Raw genomic sequence first — 27,507 nt, forward strand, 5'->3', positions numbered from 1 at the left:
AGACGTCATTAACCTCAGCAGAACAGGATTCAATCCTTACAAACTGTGGTAACGGCTGTTAAAGAAAAAACTGACAATATGACGAAACAGATTGATTCAAGAGTATATGTCAATTGTAGTCTTTCTGCCGAGGCCGTAGGTACTTACATTACCAGTGTGTATATATCTGCAGGGCAATGTCTTTATCTGTGTTACGAGATGTAATTGAAATAGTGAGCGGGGCCCTTTTAGTGTGACTAGCTCGATGTTATATACCCAATCGTGTACTCCGTCTGTATGAATTCATTCTGTGCAACGACAACAGGAGAAGATGGTAGGAATCGGGTTTGTGATTAACCCAGGGTAGGTTTGTTTATTATTTCAAAGTGGTTGATTCTTACATTGTTATCTTTACATTGTACACTATAATCAAAAAATCGATTGTAATGAACGTATATTTTTTATGATTGATGATAGGTATTTGATAGAGTAATACCGTATATCAGGATATTTCTGTGGGGATGATATTTTCTCGATTTTGCGGGTCAATAACTTGAATGCGGAAGTATGATCCGTGTGCATTAAATTTTATAATGTTGGTCAAAACGTCTCAATTTAAGCCCGAGTAAATATCCCGTTATACGGTTTATAAAACGGAAATATATATAGCCAGACAATTATCATTTTAGTTACTGTATGTGTTGAATGCCATTTATGTCTTCCTTTGTTCCTGTTTGTCTGGATGTGAAGTTGTTAAAGTTTCAAGTTTCAAGTTTTATTCATTCACTCCGACACACTTACTTGTGTAACAAGAAGTCACACACCTATAGTAAATATGACACATGGCATGTGATGATAAGTACACAGTAACAACATTTTCTGCAAATAATAATAATTGACTATAACATAGTTACATAGAGAAAGAACACAACCTTGTACAGAAATTAAGTTAATACTTTGTCAAGCTTTACTAGGAATCTACAAACTTTTGTGTAAATTTTTACATTAAATATATTAAATAATCCTTGCATTTTTATTTGTTGAAGTAAAGTTAAATTTTTTCTCTCTATTTTATTATTAATAACCGAAGTGAACACTTTGCCGATGCACGCTACCAAAGTGATCGTTCTATAATTATCCGGATCTTTGGTATCGCCTTTGTTTTTGTATACTGGTTTTATAATACCAATCTATTCAAAATAAAGTTAAATATTTTTTGATAATTAGGTAAAAATACATCCATTGTACTTTTTAGATATTCGTTTAGGATTTGATCTATACCAGAAGCTTTACTATTTTTCAAATCGATTAAAGAAAAATTTATTTCATCAGCGGTGACTTCACCATTCAGATAATCATTAAAAATATTATTATCAGGATTTTCCAGCTCAAAATCGTCATCATCAAGGACAGACTTGTTCAGATCTTAAAGTATTCATATAATTCAGCAATACATATATCAGCATTACCTTTTTTTACAGATCCGTCACATTTATTCAAAATATTGCAGAATTGTTTTGAATCCATTCTAGCAGTATATCTTAACTCGGTTGACAATTTCTCCTGATAATTTCTTTTATTCAATGATTTTTTTTATAAATTTACTAGCTCTATTGAGATTAGTTTGATTTATTAAATTATTTACTTTGTGAAATATGGCATTGGCTTTATTAAATTCAACTCTGTTTAAGTGACATTCCCTATTATTCCAAGGCTTATTATCACCCCTCAACCTCTGTTTCCTGTAAGCATTATTGCTACCAAAATCCTGCTAAGCAGAGCCTTTGAACAATTCACTAATTGAATTTACAATGTCTTTAGTTTCGTTATTGGTTACATTGTCGTATTGTTATTTAATAATTCATTTAATTTATCATTAATTCTATGGAGATTACCTGTTGTTGGAGGTATTGATAATACATCTATCATGGAATACCATTTCAGCCTAAACATATTATATCAGTATTGCCACGGAACAAATATATAATATAACGTTCAAAAATGTGAAAAACTCCTTTAACAAGTCAGGAAACTTCTTCAAATATGTTTCTTTGATAGAAAGTTCGATGAGCAACACTCGAAAATATTCACAACAATGCATACAAATGACAACAAATGACAAAAACAACATATTTCAATATTGTATAAAGTGAGAGGTAATGTAGGACGAAAGACGAGAATAGAGAGATACCTACAAACATCTCTTAGATTGTTAAAGGAAGGAGTAACGTATACAACACAATAATCACAACATAACCAGATAGGTACAACTTCTGTACACCACATACAGCTTATATCTACTGTACAGTAAAACTTATATAAAAGAGTTCCGATTAAGTTTTGTGTTTTTTGTGGGTTTTTTTGGGGGTTTTTTTGCGCTCAAATTTATTTTTAAAAAAATAGATTGTTGTCACCAAACAAAAAGCTTTTGCAGAAAGCGGGTTATGAATAATATTTAAACATGTTTTTCAAGTGTGTTCCTTATTCCAACTAGATGCTATTTAATATTCATGTGTGACATTGTCCTTTCGATAAGAACACAGTAGCCATTGTATCTATGCCATTCCCTTTGAAACCGTTAATTACAAAGGAAATTACCCGAGGCAAACTTCTTGTTCTGTGTTAACATTCAAATAAATCTGTGTTTATATCTGTCTTTCGTAAACATTTCCATCTCACAATAATTGATACCACTTAGTTTCTTTAATAACCAGCTTTCACTAGACTGGAACTGCCCCGAGGGACTCCGATGTTATGTAGTCATAATTATCCTGGTTGACCTTTGTATTGTATTGTATTGTTTATTCAACTTGAAGCCTTACGGCTCATAAGCATATATAGCAACGTATAATTGATACATCAGTGATATGAAATACCAAATAATTATAACATCATGAATGAAGCATAGTCTTGTACATCGCATGTATAAATGGACAGTATAATTCTTTAAATTATTATAAAGTACAAGATAAATAAAGTATCGGAAGATGGACAGCTCTTATAAAATTACCTCACCTAAGTGTAATATGGCTATCGGAAAACAGATGAGGTGACAACATTTTCTTAATAACCGGGGCTCAACAAAGAGTATGTTAATTATAAAAAACAAAAAACAGGCATACAATTTGTATACAGTGATGTAGTGATCAGGAGATGGACAAAACAATATGTGTTAACCTGGAAATAAACAAGTACTCAAATGTTAGTGTGATAAAAAACACAATAACCTAAGGTTGGAATCTAGACCGTTCTAACCAACTTGATTGCAGATATTTTCCTAAATTACTCAGCTCTTTTCTGTTATGTACAGCCAGCAGATGGACAAGTTTATATGAAGATGGGCGGCTCCAGGAATACTTTTTAATGAACTTTTTACGAATATAAACATAGAGTGGACAAATCAGAACAAAATGGAACTCGTCCTCTACCTGGTTTTGATTACAATAATGGCATAACCTATTCGCCCTCGGAATATTACGATACCGACCTTCTTCTACATAAAACTGATGCGATGAAAGTCATAATTTCGAAATAAGTTTAAGATACGCATCTGGAATAGACTTTGTTAGATAAAATTATAACGTAAAGTTATCTATCAGGAATTTATACAAATAACATTTCGATGATCTTTCAGCAAATTCATTCCTTGTTTGAATAAAACATCTGTCACACGCTGCTTGAAACAATGTAAAAATACCCTTTCATTATCAACATAATGAGTTAACCAGACATTATCAAAACCAGAAGACAATAATAATTTCTACCTTGACAGCGCCAATTACAGTTTCTGTGATTACATTCATCCATATCTTCATAAACTGACTTAAGAACACAATTGTCGCATTTAATTAGTTTCAACCAATATTTGATTATTCGACACGTCCTGATGCTATGCAAAGGTAGACGTCCTAAATCCGAATATACATGTACCATAAAAGATGGCGTACTGTTTTTTACATTCAGGATTCTTTTTAAAAAATCAACATGCACTTTTTCTACTTTGTCCGCAATATTGAAACCCCATGTTTCGCAACCGTAATTAAGAGTGGAGGAAACAAAGACATCAAAAACATTAAGTTTAGATTCTACATTGAGGGACAAATTGTTACAAATTCTTAACGCATTATACATACATTTACGACCTTGTTCAGCAATAGTAACTTGTGTTTTTGTAAACTTACCATTAAAGCTGAGCAGTACACCAAGGTAATTAAATCTATCAACAATGTCTATTTCATTGCCATTAAAGTAAAAACAATCGCCAGCTCGTAATCTTCCGCCATTACGAAATACAACAATTTTTGTTTTTTTCCATATTGACTGTCAATTGCCATTTGTCGCTATATTGTTTAAAGGAGTCTAACATTTTCTGCAAGTTAGAGGCAGATTCTGAGAAAAGGACAGTATCATCTGCATACATAAGAAGAAAAAGAGAAAATATCTCTTAAGAATAAAAGCGTCACAGGAAGTATTAATAAGTTCATTTTCAAAATCATTCACATACATGGAGTAAAGGAAGGGGGATAACCCCTCCCCTTGCATCAAGCCTCGTGAGTACGAAAAAAATTCAGACAATTCAGAATTATATCTCACACAGGACTTTAAACCTTCATATAAAGATTTCAAAATATTTTATTATTTTCCTCTGATTCCATTATGAAAAAGTTTCAAAAATAATTTGTTTCTATTCACACTATCGAAGGCCTTACGATAGTCAACAAAACAGCAGTAAAGCTTACGATTTTTAGAAAGCATTTTCTTAATTATACCATGTAAAGCAAAAATAGCATCATTAGTTCCAAAACCAGGTATAAATCCGAATTGGGCATCGGAGACGATGTTGTACTCTTTACCTGGCAGTCTATTGTTTAAAACACTAGTAAATAATTTAGACAAACAACTTACCAATGTGATTCCTCTATAATTATTTGTATCGTTGGCATCATCTTTTTTGAACAAAGGGGAAATGATACCCTTGGACCATATTGAAGGAAAGACGCCCATATCAAAAATAACATTAAATAGTTTTGAGAGAATGGGGGCAAATGTCTCCTTATGTTTGACAAAAAAATCGTTAAGCGCTTTTTAAAACACTCATTACTTCCTTATCTGTTATAGGATGATCTAATTCGTCATAAATCTGTGAATTGTCGTAGTCTGAAGTATTTGGATTATCTGTAGCAACATCATGGCCACTATTTACAGCTTTAAAATGTTCGAAAAAGTCTCCAAGATTCAAATGGTTTGTGGGACAGTCCGACTTTTTCTTATAATATCGATAAAAAAAGTTTAGGATTTTTTCTGCGAAACAGACTTAAACGGTCTCCCTCTGATCTAAAATATTTACATTTAACCAACCTTTCATACCGCTTATACTTACGCTTGGATTCGACAAGAGACAACCTGTTGGCAGGGGTTCTGTCGGAATTAAAAGAACATAAACTGCGTCGATACAATTTGTACAGTCGTCAAACCAGGGTTTATGGGCACGATATTTTAATTTACTGTCATATGGTTGAGCAGAAAAAGATTGACAACATGGGTTAAATATTTCATTTATAACAAAAGAAAAACGATCAATACCGTGATCTACTGAGACAACAGAGCACTGCATTTCATTAACAATATTATGTAATAAATTAATGTTCTCATCTAAATTACTATTCATTTGAGCTTCTTCAACAGCGTTCCATTTATATGTATTTATTGTTAAATTACTTTTAACGTTATTTACAAGATTATCACCACTTGCATGTGCTTCAATTGGACTGAATGTTATATTAAATTTTAAATTAATTGGCGCATGGTCAGACCATTCATTAAAATCAAGCACATTAAATTCAGTGACATACCAAAGGAATCTTTTTGTATGAGAACATAATCAATTACACTTGACCCCAAGTGATTGTAGAAAGTAAATTTACCCGTGTTATCACCAGGCGATCTACCATTGCATACCCGAAGGCCGGTACTTTTACACAATTGTAACAGTTTACGACCAAAAATATTAACAATACTATCTTTACACTCTCACCTCCACTATAATCACATCCGGAGGCGTCTGTTAATTACATTGCTCCGTCTATTTACATCACAGATTTTCTCTCTCCGTTACCGTCATTGTTTCCACTTGATTTCTAGTATTTGACCCCAACATTTTGTCTCGTTTGTAGTTATACTAGGCGATACCGTGTAGGACTGTTTGTCATTTGCACAACCATGACCACCATCTGTAAATATAACGATACCTTTTTCCACCATCTTTTATTATTATTATAATGTGATATTAACATTTATTACTATTATTGCATTTTTGCACATTCCAATTGGTTCAGAGCACACCGCGGGGTCAACAATGTATAGGCTATACCAGACATATGTGTTGATATGACGTCATAGATATCTATCTGCGACGTCAGACCTTCACGTATTCTTTATATAGCATATTCTTTATACAAGTTCTGTTGTGCGAAGATGTGGGTAGGTACACTTGGATTAATTTGGGGTAGCGTCACGTTACAGCATGTTGAAAGGATTTGCAGTGTGACAAATTCGTTATATAGGTTTTAGGTCGGTTACATGTATATATTTACATTTTCCCCCGCGCCGTCCCGTTACAACAGTGTTAGAGGGCAAGTGTAATTATATAGGCTATAATTACAACTGCTCGACTATAATTACAACTGCCTGTTTCAGGTGTAGGAACATGTAAACAAACAAAATGGCCGACTGAAATGTATTTTGAGGCAGGGCAAATGGTTTTAGGAATATGTCTTAAAAAAGAAAAATATGTAAATATAAAAAATTCCTCGTTGTCTGGATGTAATTATTGTTGATATAATTACAAGTGGCCTCTAGCAAATCTACCAAAAAACCCTAGCGGGTTTTATGGGATTTGCCAGAGGCCACTTGTAATTATATCAACAATAATTACATCCAGACAACCAGTTATTGTTTAAATAAACAACATATTTACTACTGTCTTACTGAATCGATTCATTGTTCGGTTTTTTTACAATAAATGTACGAGCCCTGTCTGTGAAGAATCAAATTGCTGTTACTAGTGTTAGACCTATTCCGAGTAACCTAATGAATCCTGGCTTAGGTGACTGACGAAACCTGCTCCGACTCGAGAAGACTTTCAGCATAATAGCATGTGTTGGAATTATAATTCATTCATAAGCTCAGAGTTCTTTTTAAAAACGCAAAAACCAATGCAAATACCTGTCTTATATTTCTCTGTCGTCTGATCGGAACGCTTAATTAACTATGATCAGGTGCCATCGGTAATACTTAATGCATTGCTGAACTTCAGGAGCACCCGGCAGCTAGACATGTTAGCCGATTTGGATAGTGTAACGGTCAACCCCGCAACATGATAGGCCTAGAATCCTAACAATTGCTTTTCAAACAAAATATTGATGACCACTGTAGCAGACAACAACAAGAGAACGAACTATTTGAAGAATACAGTCTGTATTGTAATACCATGTTTAACAGGAAAACAAAAAACCTTTTCACATTGAAAACAAAATATCTCAAGCTTGTGTGAGCTCAGTCAGGGGGAGTAACACTTACACAGAAAAGTGTATATTTTCACCATTTACTTAATATAAAATTTCTGATATTTCACAGAAAAAAATGCTTTGTATTATACATATATTAGCAAAAGGATAAGTCAACAGATTATGCGTAGAAATTTATGAAAAGCCGGGTTTTAAGTCCCTTCATTAATTAATTATAACAATGCAAGGGAAGTAACTCGTATTCGAGTGTTACATTTGTACCAGGACGAGGATGCAGTTCTGTTTTCATTAGAAACCGGTTTTAAAAAAAATGTTTTATCATATCTTCCACAAAAATGTCATTATGATACTTGGTCTACAAAACATAGCAAATGAGACGTCAGTGGCGATGGGTGAAACTGTGACGTCACGATAGCGTTATAACACGTGGTATTTGTCGGGAGGATGGGTATATATAACTCTGTAAAACAATTGTAAAAGGTTTGATTTCATTATCAATGCAGAGCGAGAACTAATAAATGTATTCTGACAAGGCCGGTCGGGAGGCTGGACGAAGGACTGGCAGGGCCACCTCTAGCCGTTATCTTTACAACAGTAGGTGATGTAGCACTTTTAGCTTTAGGTTTATATCATAGTCATATATCGTTACTTTATTGATGAATACATGACGATCTGGGGTGTGGTTGCTAAGGAAATCCGCAATCTTGGATCCAAGATGGCGCCTTAGCAACTCAAGTAACCTACGGCCCCATATCTTCATCACTTCATCATGTGGTTTTTTTGCGTGTGACGTCATCAATTTTAGTGTTACCGAGTGAATTATCTCCCCTCCCATATCCACATGTATTCATCACTTTATCTTTGTAATAATTTGGCCTATCTTCCATCTATGATTATAATAAACTGTTATATTAGTACAAAACTTTTACGCAATGAAAACCAAATTCACAAGCATACCTGTCTTTTATGTTATTGGTTCGCCCCTTTTATGGCTGTAAACGGCGACCTCGCTGTCAAATGACTGGATAGTTAAGTGGCTGCCGCCAGACAATTTAAGTGGCGGCCGCCAGATAATTAAGTGGCGGGCGCCACATAAAATATTTTCATCTTGTGGATTTTTCACATAGTATATAAGAAAAGTTGGAGAAATCACATTTAGCCATGATTGTCTGCAGTCTGACATTTCTTTCATTTGTTGTTGTCTGCACCACTGTTTTTGAAGAGTTCAGGAAAGGGAAATAACTCTTTTTGAAAGTACTCAAATACTGTTGCTCATTTATTTTCTTATAATACACTGGGTTTTTTACAAATACATGTACTTTTTTAGATACCACATCTTATTTTACCTTTACATTTGAATTATTCTTTATACTTTCTTATCAAATGTATTCACAAATAAAGGTTTTTAAGCATGAAATTCCTAATAAAACACTACTGCAACATCAAAAGGATCAATAAAATACCAATTATGTCTGAAGAATCAAATTAATAACACATTCATTTTTCAAAGAACATAAACTTATTTTAAAGCCCGATATTATTATTTTCATTTTAACTGTAAAAATGTCAAAATTGTGGCATTAAATCCTAATTTAGTTACAAATAAAAGTGAAATTTCAGTGCAAATGTATGCACATTTCATCCATAAATTGCTATATTGAATTAAATTTGCCATCACTATTTTTTTATATTATTTACTTTAATTACTTATCTTTTTTAAACAGTTAATTCTATCCATTTGTATAAACTACCTTAAGTGATTTTGCTAAAAGTAGTCGCATGAATTTTAAAAGTTTAAAAAAAAATTGGCAAAATGCCAATTTTTGAAAGGTCAACACAAGTTCCACTTTATTTTTTTTTTCAAATTTTAATTTTTGAATGTTCTGTAAACAATCATCTAACTCTTCAATTATGTTTAAACAATTGGTCTTGTATTTTTCCAAGGTACTTTTATTACCATGTTTTTTCTCAATTTTTGACAAGTTCAATTGAGATTTTCAACTAATTCGTATATCAACTGTTACTAAAAATAGATAAATAATTTATAATTGTTTATTGATTATTTCTAACTCTGATATGTTATCATTTACAGTAAACAAACTGTTTGCGTTATATCAGAAACATCCATCTGGACGTTTTTTTACCATTTTGCATGGTTTTATGGAAGACATGCTCTGAAGTAGCTTACAATACTTTGTCATATATCAGTAGATACATATGTGTCATGTAAGCGTAAACATCATATTATATCTCTCCCTCTACCGTTGAAGAGGTTTCATGTTGAATTAGGACAACTTTGCAAATGTCTCGATTTCATTAACCCATAATTTTCTGAAAGCTGTTACTGAAAGCCATGTTACTTCTAAAGTGAATCGTCATACAATCTGGAACCCTTTTTAGCAGCTTCGCAGCTTCATCAGCTACATGCATAAAGAAATTAATTGTCACAAACGTCACATGTTCATTCTTATTTGTATGTCATAACACTTGGAGATAGACTATACATCATTTCATCATTCGTTCATTATCCTGCCGTGGTAACAAGTGATACATTACCAAAATATCATAGAAACGAGAAAAGGGTTTTAAAACAATTTTCTGGTGAACAGCAAACCACTGGAGTATTTATCGTTACACCAATTAATATGAACAGAAAAGTATACCTGGTTCTATATATACATAAGCAGTGACAACGAACTCTTATTCGAGAAAATTGTGTTAAATACATGTTTCTTGATAGGATAGGCCTATTGATTGAATTGTAAAAGTCAATATTTTGGTTTTGTAGAATGCGGGTATTGATCAGTGTGTTGTTTGCGTCTACGGTATGGGGATACCGACATCTACAGGACGAGATTCCTAATGGAGGAGGGGTGCCACACCCGTGTAAGGCTAACTACATATGGGGAGGGGTCGGGCATCTGGACCCCCACGGAGGAGGTGACATAAATCCGTTTGGTTTGGACTTTAAGAACGCTGGAATGGTACGTTAATGTAAATGAATTGTAAATGCATTTAAAAACACACACATTGCGTTTGTTTTGAAAAGAATAACCCTAATGCCAATGAATCTTAATATCGAACGCAGAACGTGTTTTACCATAAATTATTTCCGCTAAAACTGCTGAAGGTTTGTTGAAACAGTTTAAACACCTCGCGTTACGTATTAACAGAAGTGGACAAAATTCCTGTGTGAGATGGACTCTGACAAAGATGGAAAAACTAATGGGGAAGAACTCGGAGACCCGGATTGTGTATGGACCAAAGGAAATATTCCAACGGTCACCATTGACATCAGTCACCCAGGTCTGTTATACACAGTACTTCTTTATTGATTTTATCATATTATACACATGAATAGTCTCAAATTAATATATTGCCAATTCATCTTTCCGTTGCCAATTTGATAGTTTGGTATCGAAATGAAAATTCACTATATTTGCACCTGACCGCAACTTTAGGTCTAATTGACACGCGTGATTTAGCTGTTGTTTTATTGGTAGGTGTTTGCACCCCACACTCAGCTCCCGCCTGCCAAGCAGTCAACAACTGGATCGACTGTCGGATCGGAGATCTGCAATGTGATGCGCTTAGCGAAGTTGGTTAGTACCACAACTTTATTTCCATTATATTTATGTTCAGCCAAACACAATATTTCGACTGTAACATTGTGATGAAAGGTGGGGTCAACATTTGGCCCCCACTTTGATTTCTTGTATTCTTTTGCCATATGTAGATACATAAAAATGATCAATATCTGCATAAATGATTATTCATAATTGCTACTGATAACTGTAGTGGACCTCCTTGCATAACACCAGGTTTAGTGACGGGAGTTATCTAACAAAATGACAGATAAATATCACAGGCGAATGTTATTTTGAAAATGAATTATGAATTATTTCTAACTCTGATATGTTATCATTTACAGTAAACAAACTGTTTGCGTTATATCAGAAACATCCATCTGGACGTTTATTACCATTTTGCATGGTTTTATGGAAGACATGCTCTGAAGTAGCTTACAATACTTTGTCATATATCAGTAGATACATATGTGTCATGTAAGCGTAAACATCATTTTATATATCTCCCTCTACCGTTGAAGAGGTTTCATGTTGAATTAGGACAACTTTGCAAATGTCTCGATTTCACTTACCCATAATTTTCTGAAAGCTGTTACTGAAAGTCATGTTACTTCTAAAGTGAATCGTCATACAATCTGGAGCCCTTTTTAGCAGCTTTGCAGCTTCATCAGCTACATGCATAAAGAAATTAATTGTCACAAACGTCACATGTTCATTCTTATTTGTATGTCATAACACTTGGAGATAGACTATACATCATTTCATCATTCGTTCATTATCCTGCCGTGGTAACAAGTGATACATAACCAAAATATCATAGAAACGAGAAAAGGGTTTTAAAACAATTTTCTGATGAATAGCAAACCATTGGAGTATTTATCGTTACACCAATTAATATGAACAGAAATGTATACCTGGTTCTATATATACATAAGCAGTGACAACGAACTTTTATTCGAGAAAATTGTGTTAAATGCATATTTCTTGATAGGATAGGCCTATTGACTAATTATGAAAGTGTACAGTGTATAAAAATACTGTTATTTTGATACTAAATATGACATATTGGTATACTTGAAGTAAGCGTAGTGATACTTTTAATAGGAAAAGTATGCAAAAACTTCATAAAATTTAAGATAAAACCAACATTGTCAACTTGCCTATATATAGGTACAATGGTAGTCTATATTTTAAACTTCTTAAAAAACTACCAATATATTTATTCTGTCTACAGAATCATTTTTATATAATGTCAAAACCGGTAAAGTACATTTTTTGACAAGGCAAACATGATCAATGCCCAGTTTCACATAATCTTGAAAATTTGATTATCAATGTTTATTATGGTAAATACCGATACATTTTCTGTGTTTGTATCATACCAAACCACTTTATTATTTTCGCATGTTTTAAATGTATGTGCAGCAGTAATAACTCATGAATATGTATTCTACCAAAGTAATCTTTCCTCTGAAGAACTATTTAAGGTTATGATTGTGTTATAGACAAAGATATGCAATTATATAAAAACAATAAAAAAAATCTTAATATTAAAACTATTATACACTTGACTATACTTCCCGCAAAGAAGTCAGGGAGGGGGGATATTGGAATCAGCTTGTCCGTCCACCTGACCGTCGGTAGAAAACGTTTGTCCGGACAACTACTTCTAAAGTAGTGGACCAATTTCAACGAAAGTTTCCAAAATAGGATCACTAACACCTGCAGTTGTGTATCCAGGCATTATATTTTCATTCTGACCTTTTTCTTACATAGTGATGGCCCTTTGTTGAAAAATCCTTGTCCGGACATTTCCTCCAAAACTAAGGGGTGAATTTCAACGAAAGTTTTCAGATATGGTGACTACCACCTGATGGTGTGCATCCAGGTATTTTTTTGTTCAATCTGACCCTTTTTAGGAGTAATGGCCCTTTGTTGAAAAATACTTGTCAAGTCAACTCCTCCAAAACTATGGGGCCAATTTCAATGAATGTTTACAGATATGGTAATTACCCCCTGATGGGTACGTGCATCAGGGGAGTATTTTTTTCATTTAGACCCTTTGTTAAAAAAAATGACTTGACAACTCTTTCTTAACTACTAGGACGATTCAGCAAACTGGTTCATCTGGGCTAACACGATTTGGTATGGAAGTATCGTTTGGCATAGAGAGGGAATACAGGAAGTATGTCATTGACATATGTATTTGAATAATTACTGCTATGCTTTGCCTTAGTTAGCCTTAAGCTTACAGTTCTGGTTTATATAGGAGCTGGGATATTAGTTAGTCCTTGGCTTACAGTTCTAGTTATTATTCTTTAATTGTTTTTGCTTATTGCTATTCATTAAACAAAATGAATGAACATTACATTAAAATATACCGTTAACTCCTAACAAATAAAGCAAGGAAAGATATCCTTGTCCGACTTCCTATACAAAATCGTTTTAGCACATTTGATTTTTGTGATCATCACCGTTTACAAAACTTAAATCCATTCACATGAACAACCTGCTTGTCAAATATCAAGATCAAATGACCTTTGGTCATGAAGAAACATAAGTTAAAGAAAAAGTGGAAAAAGCTCTGTTTTACGTTTTTGGAATCAAAAGTGTTATATGACAAATTTACCGGTTGTCATATTTTTGAAATTCCTGATGTTGAAAGATATTTTTGGTAGTCAACTTTTATTAGTAATAAAATTTCACATATTTTCTGCTTTAATCTTCAATAAAAAGAACAATTCTTTCTTGAAATAATGTAATATTCGGTATCAAAATAACAGTATGAATATGTTGCACACGATGATGATATAATTTTATAGTAATTTTGTCATTTAAATGCTCTAGGAGAATTGTATTACCACACCTTTAACACAGTTGTAAGTCAATGAGGTCCCATTTATCATAAAATGAATTCTGAAACTAACCGTTTCTGATTTAAGCTTCCTATACCCATACCTTTTTGGATTTATATTGTTTTGAAATTCCAAGTGGGGGCCGACGCTAATGTTTAATCTCTATAGGCGTTAATCCTACCTTTTATGAAAGGCATGGTAAGTTATTCTCTCATCACTATTTACAGACATCTTTTTGTATGAACGCGTACAAATTGCGACAATAAGGATGAATGTACATTTTAGGAATGAAGAACATCACGTTGAGATTTCCTGAGACCGCCGTGCCCTCTGACGAGACAAACTACTTGTGTATGTTTTTTGACCTACCGACAGACGGCGACTACCACTTTGTTGCCATGGAACCATACATCGACAATGTGAATGTTATGCATCACATGCTTCTATATGGCTGTGAAAATCCAGGTAAGACAAAGCAACAAGAGATTACCGAAGCGTCAACAAAACCACAATCAAAACTCAAAATCGATAAAACTAGGTAAAATGTGAACGAATGACATTTTCCATGGAGACTCTTGAAAACGTATAAGACCAGGTCCTCCGGAAGGGTAAACGTCATTTGCTTCATCGAAGATGCCCTCGTGTAAATCTAGGTAAAATCCAAGGAATAACATTTCTCACACCGAGAACCCAGGTGGTGGCAACAAAACAAAAATACATACTAATTAGCATAATAAAACAAATCGACCTTCATATGACAAACAAATAGCATTATTCCCTATATCCCTACGAAATCATAATGGCGACTATTAGTGACCATGCCAAGCTCTTGAATACCGAATACACTAAAACATTGGAATAAAAGGGTGTTACTCGCAAGAAAGGTAAAGTTCACAATTGGAATGTCGAAATCGTTCCGCTTTTCGTACTGGTTAGTAGTCAGAGTCCGTCTAAGAAATAATAATAATAAAAAAAATGCAGTATCGCTATTTGTTATAGCATTGATTTAATCAGCATCATTTTATCCATATTTATACTTACTTTTCCCTGCGCTCATACATCGATGACAGTATTACTATGGATATTAGCAAAATAGGTTTACCACCTCTATGCAGTTTATTGCTTTAATAAAATGACCTCAATGACACTTAAAATTTACAATTTTTAGCTGTATTAGTATTTTATGTGAATCGTGACTGAAAAACATCCACATGGCCAAGGCCAACCTCTAAGGCAGATAGTCCACCAGCAGAGTAAGGCCAACCTAAGGTACTGATAGTCTACCAGCAGAGTGTGGCCATTCTCGGGGACTGATAGTCCACTAGCAGAGTAAGGCCAACCTCGGGTACTGATAGTTCACCAACAGAGTAAGGCCAACCTCGGGGACTGATAGTCTACCAGCAGAGTGAGGCCATCCTCGGGGACTGATAGTCCACCAGCAGAATAAGGCCAACCTCGGGAACTGATAGTCCACCAGCAAAGTACGGCCAACCTCGGGGACTAATAGTCCACTCGCAGAGTGCAGCCAACCTCGGGTACCTATAGTCCACCAGAAGAGTACGGCCAACCTCGGGAACTGATAGTCCACCAGCAGAGTACGGCCAACTTCTGGGGCTGATAGTCTACCAGCAGAGTACGGCCAACCTCGGGGACTGATAGTCCACCAGCAGAGTACGGCCAACCTCGGGTACTGATAGTCCACTAGCAGAGTAAGGCCAACCTCGGGTACTTATAGTCCACCAGCAGAGTAAGGCCAACCTCGGGTACTTATAGTCCACCAGCAGAGTACGACCAACCTCTAGGGCTGATAGTCCACCAGCAGAGTCAGCTACCTTTTGATTTTAAAAGTAAATCATTAAAAAATGTTAATTTTAAATTTGGCGCATCATATTTCAGACGCGGCTACTCAGGACATGACCAAACCTAGGTCATGTGGTATGTCCAAATCGACCCAGTGTAAGAATCTCCTCGCTGGCTGGGGAATCGGCTCCAGTGGAACTTGTTATGGCAAGGAGGCGGCAGTGAGAATAGGACAAATCGGGATCAGACAAGTCGTATTGCAGGTATAGACACATTTTTACATACACAGCAAATTCAAATAAATCACTCCAAGATGTTCTTTCTTTTCTATGTGTTCAATAAAAAGTTGCAGTCCATCCCACAAACCAAGCGAAGAGACATCTCAGAAATATCCCAAATACACATTGTCTATGTGTTAACATATTCAATATTATTTGGCATATGTGTTAATTCCCAGTTATAAAGCTCTGGTGTAATATACATGTATTTGGATATTAAAATACCATGCACGGCTCTTTCAACATAGCAAAGGGTTGTTGATAAATAATCGCTTTCACCTCCCTCATTAATTAAAGGAATTTCTGTTTCCTTTCAATTGCGGTTAACGATAATCCCATAGGTGTATGGTTTAACAACCTATGCTAAATAAACATTATTGTTTGTGTAAATTAAGTTATCTCAAAGCGTCCAAAATCAACAGCAATCTATACCTGCCATTAAAAGGAAATTTACATTCCAATTTATTATGATAGCTTTCATTGAGATAATCTAGAACAACTGAAAGTAACTCCCTCCAAAAAGGAAACCTTGGATTATCATTCTTGGAAATTATTGAGAAAAATGCATTTCAAAAACAATTTGAGTTATATGTATGACTGTATTGTATCACCTAGAATATCAAACTGAAGGTGTAACTGTAAAGGCGGTCGTTACAGGGTCCCAAGGTAACATCGATGATGCAAAATTGGAAGACGCGAGTTCAATGTGCCGAAAACCTCTAAATATCAAATATGATCAAAAGTCGACACCTAAACATAATATAGTTTCTGGTTGCCATCTAATTCATTAACAGACTGTTATCATATCCCTACGTATCAAATTTAAGTGAAATCTACTGCAAAATTTCGATCAGACATAATAATGATTTGAAAAATAAAGAGATGAATTACCTGTATAGAAATCTGTTTGTCTTTGTAAGGAAGCCAAACTGAACCACATGTCAATTTCGTCATTTTAGGTTTAATGTAACTGAGGTCAAAAAGGTAAACGTGTTCTGAAACATGTATATAAATAACAGCCAATGGGCAAGGTCAAAGTGTTCGGAGACATGTATATAAATAACAGCCAATGGGCAGGGTAAAAGTGTTCTGAAACATGTATATAAAAACAGCCAATGCGCAGGGTAAAAGTGTTTTGAAACATGTATAGAAACAACAGTCGAAGGGTAAGATAAACGTGTTCTGAAACATGTATATAAATAACAGCCAATGGGCAAGGTCAAAGTGTTCTAAAAATATGTATATAAATAACAGCCAATGGGCAAGGCCAAAGTGTTCTGAAACATGTATATAAATAACAGCCAATGGGCAGGGTCAAAGTGTTCTGAAACATGTATATAAATAACAGCCAATGGGCAGGGTAAAAGTGTTCTGAAACATGTATATAAATAATAGCCAATGGGCAAAGTATTTTGTTGAATTGGTATGTTTGACCGATTGTAACAAAAAAACGAGCATACAGACACGCAATTTTCTGTGTATTTTTTATTTTCTCATATTCTCCTTTTTCAAAAATTCCATATTAGAAAAAAAAGTTTAATACAAGAACTTTTTGACTTCTCAGAGGAGTACATTCTTAAGCTACAGCTAGTTAACCACAAACCGCACCTATTTTAGCGTTTAAACATCGTGCGAATCAATATTAGATAACAGGTAACAGAATAGAGAAATAAACTACAGAGGATATTGTGGATGTCGTGTGCCTCTCACAGAGAATTGATTGGAAATTCTGTATGACTATATTAAAAGCACAAATGCACCCATGATATTTGGTAATTGCTTTATCTTGACCTAACGTTTTCGCTCTTCGGCGAATTGCGTGAGTGCCCGGGTGAGGTGAACTTCGGTCCAAATATACATGTATAGGTTGGCTATGTTTACTTAAGGGTTAACCTTTTATTTTGTTTTGTTTTTTAAGAGATAATAAATCTTCGCGTTTACGAACAATTTACCGACTGCTCCATTAGATTTATTATCTCATAAACTAAACAAAATAAAAGGTTAATCCCTATATTTACAATATTTTCTTTTAACAATAACATCATAAAAAGAGGCGGATACAAGCATTTACCTTGTGTAATCTACATTCGTAAAAGCCGTTGACAGACAGCTAAACCCCGTCAACTTTATCCGTGACAACAAATAAAAAGGTTCCTCCATTTCAATATTTCAATATTTTTATTCATATAAAATATCCATATTTAACTTCATACAATATCTTCATAATTGTATTTGTAGGTAATGGAATAAATAATTTTATATTTGTATGAAATTGAGGTACTGGGGCAAAATACTTAGTATAAAATACTAAAGACCGCGGACGTCTATTTTTTTAAAGTGATGCGCCCAAAGGCGGGAAATAGATAGTGCTACCTTGTCGTCGAGCGATAGTGACTAGCCTAGGCCTGGTGGAAGTTGAATGTGTAGTTATTGAAATTGCTGTTTGTACAGATGACATGTACACTGTATGATGTGTACATTTGTGAGACGAGAAATTAGATCTACATTTCTAGGAACGATAGCCCTCGTTTCTGTCCGACACTCATAGATGAGAGAGTGGAGCTGGTGGAGCGTTTTTGTATCGACGAACAATCGCGACTGTAGCTTCTGACACTAGCTTCATTTTACATGATCTGTCTTGTCTCGAACCCGACATCATTTGTTGTCTCGAAAGCACGGTAGTCTAAATGCAAGCCTTTGTTTGTAAACATTGACACGAGGTTTGTGGAAAGAAGTCTGTCCATATTTACATATATTCATACGCGGTGAACTCGATCACGTTCTACACTCAAGTTATTGAGAATTAAACAGACTTGCCTACACTTACGTTATCGATTCAGAAACAGTGGCAATTATAAATATATGTATATGATTATTTCCAGTATGTGTTGCTCACGTGTCGACTTAGGTCGATTGTAAAAAAATATGAAAACGTTATTTCTAAATTAAATTTAGATTGTATTTATTGTTGAGCCATTCCTGAATTTACACCAACAAGGTTTGTATCACACATCGTTCGTCCATCGTGCGCTCATATGTTCATTCGCACTTGGAGCGCACATCTTTTTAAAAAAGACAGGAATGATGAGACCATGTGTTCTGGAAGGGAAGGCGTCTGCTGTCTCATCGACGACGCCCGCCATGTAAATCTAGGTCAAATCTAGGTCAAAACTAGGTCAAATCCGAGAAATGCCACGTCCTCAAAGTGGGAACCGGGGACTGATAACGGAACTAAAAGGGGATAACGGAACTACAAGAGGAACGAGGACGAAATGGAAAAACTTAGACTTGCAAACTGCACAATAATATATAATTTCCAAATGAGATCGTGATGGCGACAATAAAATGAAATATCTTCATCAGCTGGCATCTCTCAAAACCTTGTGTTATAAAGTTGTCCGTCCGCGACATTCCGAGCTATCGAACAGTTACATTTGTAAGGTGGTGAAATAGTAATTGCAAGATAAGAAAGAAGAGAGGCACTGTAATCACTTTTCCTGTTGTTTTAAAACAACAACAGAGCTTAATTGATAAATCTAAATAAAAGAAAAGCTGTAAATGACTTAAGTGAAATTGAGGTTGATGATGTATTATAAGTGCTTGTAGTACTAATAATAACTAAGATTATAAAGAGCTAACCTAGGGAATTGAGGCGATGTATATCATAGAGAAAAAAACACGTTCTTGTTGATGAAAAAGTATTTAAGTTAATCACACAATTTTGGTTTATATTTCTGATTTCTGTTTCTCATCGACATACAATGTATATGCTAGACTGAGCTCGATTTAGAACCTGTAAGAAGGTCGTATGTCTCATCAGTACATTAAAGTTTGCCTTTAGCAACCACAAAGTTTGCTTTGACCATTGAAGTCTGCATGTTGACTTACATGTTCCGCGGATACCAATGTAAGGGATTTTTTACGTGCTTGAGTATCTTCCACTATTTTGTAGATTCACTGGAACAATCCTGAGCTTCGCTCCGACTACACTGATAGCTCCGGAATGACGTTGTACTACACCAAAAATCACCGGCCAAATGACCTTAAAATGTGGGAGATCGGCTTATCCCACTCTGATATTCCTCCTGGTGAAGCAGAATTTGAAGTAGAAGCATGGTGTAGAAGTGACTGTACCTCGCGATACTTGTCTGGACCAGTCTACATAACAAAAGCACTTAATCACATGCACTACCTCGGTGAGATACTAAACTTTGTCACCTAAAGATTAGCATGCGTTTGATCACTTAGACAGGTAATAAGATAGTTGTTTTATATCATACACTGTATTAATTCAATATAAACACACATGTTTCAAAACAACTGCAATTTGGTTTCACAGGGTTGTTACGGAAACTGACCCATTAATTAAGGATTAATCGTCTTTTAGATTGCAGTTACAGCCAATATGAATGCAAACAGGGTGACAGATAAATAGAATGAGGACGTCATGATTATTTATCTGTCACCCAGATTGCATTCATATTGGCTGTAACTGCAATCTGACAGACGTTCAATCGTTATATTTACATTTCCTCATACGACCTGTCTTTTATTAATTATTCGGATGAGCTTAATCTATATTTTCTGCTGCCACAAAACCTAAATGGTCCAATTCTTGGAACAGCCGTAGACAGCCATTATCGGACCGAACACTTTCCAAACAATGGTCGCGATTAAAAAAATGTAACCGGGCGACAAATGTTAAATGCAGTTAAATGCTCTAATTATATGTGCAGAACATCATTCTAATACAAAGGTAAGAACTAACCTTTTTTTTAGGATGTCTTCATTGTCTGCAAAACCCGTCTTGTATGAACCAAACGACAACAACAAGGCGGCTGTCGTATAAATTGAGGACGTCGCTGTAATGGTGGGGTTGCTACATTGTAACCATGATGTCACGGAAACAGTGGTCATGTGACCAGATGTTTCTGGACTTTCAATAGAGTTAAGGATGTACTCTTCTGAGGTTTCAATCACGTTCAGGTCTCGTTTTGATCTGGTGTAACGGATTTTTGTAATATGCAACAAATCCTGATCAAGTTTATTAGCAAACACGCATCTGAAAAATATGTCAAAAAACTAGATGCCTGTTGCCTGATGCCAAGAATTTTTAAAAAAATTACCAATTCGGCGGCCGTTTTGAAAATGTGTATTAATGTGTATTTCTTTCGCTTCAAAAAAAACAAAATATTCACCTTTTTTGACACTAGATTGATCTATCAAGTTGTCATTGTGTCGCCATTTTTAATTGTAGCAGGTTCAATTTTGGTGTACAACTTGATAATAATTAATACTATAAAAATAATATGCAACAAACTGGAAAATTATACATTATTTATATTTGTTTTACCTTTTAATGTAACTGAAGCACTTTTGATTTTTAACCCTAAAAAAGGTAAACAATAACACAAATGATAATGGGACAAAAAAAGAAGCACACGGAACCCCTTTTTTGTGGATGTTTTAGAAAGAGAAACACATTTTCTTTTAATTCATAAAATATTTAAAAAAAAGTTTAATAGCAGAACTTATTAAATCAAGCGTTTAATCTGCAAAAAATGGTAAAATGGCTTTCTGAGTTAAAAGAATAAGATTAAGAAATTTACTTCCATAGTTTAAAAGAAAATAATATTTTCATCAATTGTACAAACATTCATACATATCTGATAACACACTTGGAATAAATCGTATGAATTTGTTCTGCAAATGGTCAAAACCCAAAAAATCACCTAAAAGCACATTTTGTTTTGAATTGGTATCTTTGACCGATTATAGAACAAAAACGAACACACGGACATACAGTTTTTGGCATTTTCTACTATGCCATTAACTCCTTTTTCAAAAAATCCATATAAGAACAAAAGTTTAATACATAATTATTTTGACTTTTCAATAATGATGTCGTAGGAATAATTTTCCTTAATTATTAACTGAATATCATCAATATTAAATAATTAAACACATTTTTCCAATTAAACAGGACGAAAAGAAAGGATCCAGCAATATAGAGACGGGTTGCTGGTCAGGGATATAACAAACGATGACTCATATGCCTACGATAAGTTCGTTGAATTTTCGTAAGTAAATATTATATAATCGTGGAATTCAGGTGAGGTATATCCCTGATTTACGAACGTGGTCTGTAATGATAATTATCTTATGTTATAGTAAAATCTCAATATTTAATATCAAGTCCGCCGATTGATTGATTGATTGATTGATTGATTGATAGATTTTACGTCCGCTTCACTACCGAGTAGTTCGGTTATCCAGCAGACGAAGAAAAGAAAGGAAAATCGGTAGGAGGGATAAAGTATGGAGTGAAGGGATAGAAGAGGGGGACAGGTTAGAGAAGGAGCCGTCTGTCCTATATGTATTTACTGTATAAATCTAATTTTTGTAAGACGGCTCCGAGGCCTAATGTTGCCTTATCCTAACACTAGCAGCACCAAGTCTGGACAGGTAGTGAGGTAGAAAGCCGCCAACATGAACACCAGCTCCTAACTATTCTGTACATTTGGTTTGTATAATATGTAATTTAAAGTCCTTATAAATGTCTTAATAAAGATACCCTAGTTCTAACGGTCGAAAAATTGGAATAAAGCTTACCCTATCCTCTGTGCCGGCGTTTACGAAAAACTCAGAGGGATCTTTTTCTTGCGAGATTGGACAGTTTTCACACGGGCCACCATTTATAGTCCTACCCGCCGGACTGTGCTTTAGTGGTTAGTGGTTAGAGTCATGCATGTGCTGTTTTTTGTTGTCTGTTTAATGTAATCCTCTCCTCATCATTCGTCACTGAAAATATGGCTGACCAATGTCCTCTTTCTTAAAAACCTCGTCTTGTCTTTCACTTAATTCTGTTCATCGTTCCGACATTTTATAATTTTTAGTGTATAGTGTGATTATTAGTATGGGTAAAAAGAAAAACTGGGTGGGGGTGGGGGTGGGGGTTAGTGTTATTATTTGGTTATAACATTGTTTGGAGCTGGAGGGGTGGGAGATTGAAAGAAGTGATGGGTATCAAAGAATTGTGCCAATATATTTATGGGCTGTATCGAGTGCTAGTTGTATGGGCCGGAGAGGGGTTGGAAGGGGGGAGGGGTTGGTTGTGGGAGGATACTTAGGGGTTGGTGTATTACTTTTATGTGCTCATGTATACATCTACATTATGTATATATTATGTTTTATTAGGTATAACATCGCTGTGTTATTTGTTTTATAAAATTGGTTTGAGTATTTTGATTTATTGTGTATTATTAATATTACCCCTATTCACTGTGTCAGATAAACAGATATTGATTATTAGTTCAGTATTCGCTTATCCCGTTATTCTTACCTAACTAATAGGTCCATATAGCTCTGGCTGCTTCCCTCCTTTACCCGCGCTAACCTTGTAGGGTTTTACGCCGAATGAGCGAAAGGACCTATTACCCAAACGAACCTGGTCTATAATTAAGGATTAACTAGAATATATTTTTCATGTTATGGAGATATAACAAGAAATTATTGCGCTGCAGTATCAGCCAATCAAAAGCGACGTTGCAATCGGCGACGTCATTTTTTTACGTTATGGACTGATAATATAATTTTTTAAGCCAATGAAAATGCTTGTTACATGCAAGATTAAATTATAGTTCCATAACATGAAAAATATATTCAAGTTAATCCTTATAATTTAATCTACTATACACAATCCCTGTGGAGATCCACTTTTATTGATGGACTCTTACTCTTAGAAATTATTGCGCTGCAGTATCAGCCAATCAAAAACGACGTTGCAAACGGCGACGTCATTTTTTTTACGTTAAGGACTGATAACATATTTTTTTAAGCCAATGAAAATGCTTGTTACATGCAAGATTAAATTATAGTTCCATAACATGAAAAATATATTCAAGTTAATCCTTATAATTTAATCTACTATACACAATCCCTGTGGAGATCCACTTTTATTGATGGACTCTTACTCTTAGAAATTATTGCGCTGCAGTATCAGCCAATCAAAAACGACGTTGCAAACGGTGACGTCATTTTTTTACGTTAAGGACTGATAACATAAATTTTTAAGCCAATGAAAATGCTTGTTACATGCAAGATTAAATTATAGTTCCTAACATGAAAAATATATTCAAGTTGATCCTTCTAATTTAATCTACTATACACAATCCCTGTGGAAATCCACTGTTATTGATGGACTCTTTTCTCTTAGAAATTTTTGCGCTGCTGTATCAGCCAATCAAAGGCGACGTTACAAAAGGTGACGTCATTTTTTATGTTATGGGCTGATAACATAAATTTTTAAACCAATGAAAATGCTTGTTACAAGCAAGATTAAATTATTGATAATTATCTTATGTTATACTATAATCTTATCAATAATTTAATATCAAGTCTGCCATTATAGCTGTCATTTTATACCATTTGACAAATTCATCCATTTCCTAAAGTCGTAAACCATTTATGTATATAAGAGTACGTGTAGCGCACCTGTCACAATGCAGTCCTCTGTCTACACGTGATCAGCGCTCACACAAGTATACACTGACAAGCCTACAATGCATGTGTACGTTATATTTTGGTTGGATTCGAAACATCAGATCAATTTTCCAAATTCATCTTTGCGGGGATTTTACAGGACGTGTCGGGAAATGGCATAAAGTGATAAAACGGCAGTGAAAATAGTTCAATAATTTCATCATAAACTAACAATAGAATGTAGCTAATTCATAAATTGATGGTCTAGCATTTGAGATATTGAGAGTGACATATAGCAAGACATTTACTCGCTTTGTTCACTTACTGACTCGGTGTGCAAATAGCAAAACATAGGAAAGTATCGTCTTCATTTACCAGGGGTCGAGATGTCTCGGATTTGAAAATATATTTGATTTTTTTATAAGGGAGGAGGAGGTCTTCTTTTTTCGATACAAATGCATATTTTATCAACTCTTTACTTAGTTATGAGTGGTTGATAAATCCTGCTAAAATTTCACGAACATTCCTTAACCTATACGAATTCTATAACTGATTTTTAGCTCACCTGGCCCGAAGGGCCAAGTGAGCTTATGCCGTGGTGCGGCGTCCGTCGTCCGGCGTCAATTGTTTACTTTAAACAACTTCTTTCCAATAACTGAAAGGCTTAGGGTGATGATATTTGGCCAGTAGCATGCTGGGATGAAGGGCTACCAAGTTTGTTCAAATGAATGACTTTGACCCGCTTTCAAGGTCACAGGGGTCAAATGTCTTAAAATCTTCAAACGACTTCTTCTCAATAACCAAAAGGACCAGGGTACTGGTATTAGGCCTGTTTTATACTGAGATGAAGGGCTACCAAGTTTGTTCAAATGAATGACCTTGACCCACTTTCAAGGTCACATGGGTCAAATGTCATAAAATCTTCAAACGACTTCTTCTCAATGACCAAAAGGCCCAGGGTATTGATATTGGGCCTGTAGCGTGCTGGGATGAAGTGCTACCAAGTTTGTTCAAATGAATGACCTTGACATATAGTCAAGGTCACAGGGGTCAAATATGTTAAAAACCTTAACACGACTTCTTTATAAGCAAATGGGTTGGAAGACTATAAACTCTGTTCAACCTTATGTCCTTGTTCGACATTCAAGGTCACAGGCGTCATATGTTTAAATCTATTAATAGGTTCTTATGAATCAAATACTGATATTCTGCCTGTAGCTGTATTTTAGTCCACTTTTAAGATAACAAGTGTGAGATTAATACCAGGTGAGCGATGCAGGCCCATTGGGCCTCTTGTTTTCATAAGAATACATAATTGGAGTTAAGAAACACTTCAATTATATAATCTTTTCGCTGAGCTCCAGTAAGGCCTTCTCCTATGGAAAATTTAAAGTTAGCGAATTTAGTTACGTTAGGAAACGTTCATGAATCTGGAGTCAGATAACTGTACGACCACTATTTCATTAAGCTAAACGTTCAGATTACAGAGTCAGAGTCTATGTAGCCCCACATTCATTCCATGACCCGGATTTCATATAACAAATAAAAGAACAACAAACATATCAGAAGGAAACATATTTATTTCTAATCAAAAATTATTTTATTGCCATAGATTGGAGACTCCTATCGAATTCAAGCCGGGAGATGAAATCAAGATAACTTGTACTTACAGAACTGTTGGTAAAGACAGGACGACGTTTATAGGAGGGGGAACTACAGACGAAATGTGTTTAGGCTTTCTGTTTGTCTTCCCAGCTCAAAACCTACATGGACATTCGTGCTGGTCAGTGCAGGACATAGATTTGTGTAAAATACAACACTTTTCATCAGACTTCCCGTTGGTAAACGGCTGCAACATTAAAAAAAATGCCAATCCACTTAACCCAGAAAACGTAGCCCTTTTTAAAAACCTCAAGAAACTTTGCAAACCCTTCGATATTTGTACACACGAATGCAAACAATATGTAAAGGGTATATTAGAGAGTAACAAGTGTTTCCAGGGAAGCATATACGCCCTTTACCGGCAAATATCCATAGAGATTTCGTCACACTTTATGGAAATATGGGCAGCCGTCGATTCTTGTAAAACGGAGATTGAACTGGATTATTGTCAGACACAGTGTGACTCAGGGAAGAACAGCGACAGGACCATTGGGCGCGGATAAAATTACAGCCGACTGGACAGTGGGGGATATACTTTAAATAGCAGAATACTTACTCGTCTCCTCTTTCGACAACAATACAATTGCTATGACATATTCCAGGGGTGCAGAGAGCGAAAGTGAGCATAACCCCTGGATATCGAGGATGTGCTGGACCATGCTATGCACATTATATATCTGTTCAGGTGGTTCATTGATAAATTACTAATCTTTGTGAGACTTGAACGGACATTTTCCCCCTCTGCAATATTCTTAGAAGTGGTGTGTATATTTATTGTGCTAAAATCCTTGGATTGCATAAGGAATATAAACGTTTCAAGTTTTATTACTGGGAGTAAAAACAACACGGGTTGCTGCTCATTTTGAGTATAAATTATTTTACCGGTGCATTTTTTTGTCAATTCCAATCATATATCTACATACTGTAAAGAAAGGGGTGCGGTTGCGCCTACGTTAATTGTTACGTGTCTGTTTCGTTTGTTTTTGTTTGTGTGTGTCTGTTTTGTTTGTGTGTGTCTGTTTTGTGGTTGTTTTGTTTGTGTGTGTCTGTTTTGTGGGGGTTTTGTTTGGGTGTGTCTGTTTTGTGAGTGTTTTGTTTGTGTGTGTCTGATTTGTTTGTTTTTGTTTGTGTGGGTCTGTTTTGTTTGTTTTTGTTTGTGTGTGTCGGTTTTTTTTTATATATACAATCACACACCGATCACATGTCCTGTAATCTCTTAACATAGTCAGACACCTCAAATAACTATGTTATGTCGTTTTAAATAATGTTTGAGTTCAGACCCCACGTCCAATCATTGCGGTATACCGTCCAAGAGTCCGTATGCTGTAATTACCATGAA

At 35.0% G+C, this 27,507-nt stretch overlaps 1 protein-coding gene across 1 annotated transcript; it reads left to right on the forward strand.

Moving 5' to 3' along the window:
- Window positions 1–301: 301 nt before the first annotated feature.
- On the forward strand, window positions 302–27,121 carry LOC110455641 (DBH-like monooxygenase protein 2). Its single transcript, XM_021505886.1, has 9 exons — window positions 302–342; window positions 10,294–10,489; window positions 10,679–10,811; window positions 11,009–11,107; window positions 14,233–14,412; window positions 15,844–16,010; window positions 19,978–20,221; window positions 22,009–22,105; window positions 26,119–27,121. The coding sequence occupies exons 1-9, from the start codon at window positions 311–313 to the stop codon at window positions 26,669–26,671; spliced, it is 1,701 nt and encodes a 566-aa protein (XP_021361561.1). The 5' UTR covers window positions 302–310; the 3' UTR covers window positions 26,672–27,121.
- The last annotated feature ends 386 nt before the right edge of the window (window positions 27,122–27,507 follow it).

The sequence above is a fragment of the Mizuhopecten yessoensis genome, unplaced genomic scaffold (genome assembly GCF_002113885.1).
Source record: "Mizuhopecten yessoensis strain PY_sf001 unplaced genomic scaffold, ASM211388v2 scaffold8335, whole genome shotgun sequence".
Taxonomy (NCBI): domain Eukaryota; kingdom Metazoa; phylum Mollusca; class Bivalvia; order Pectinida; family Pectinidae; genus Mizuhopecten; species Mizuhopecten yessoensis.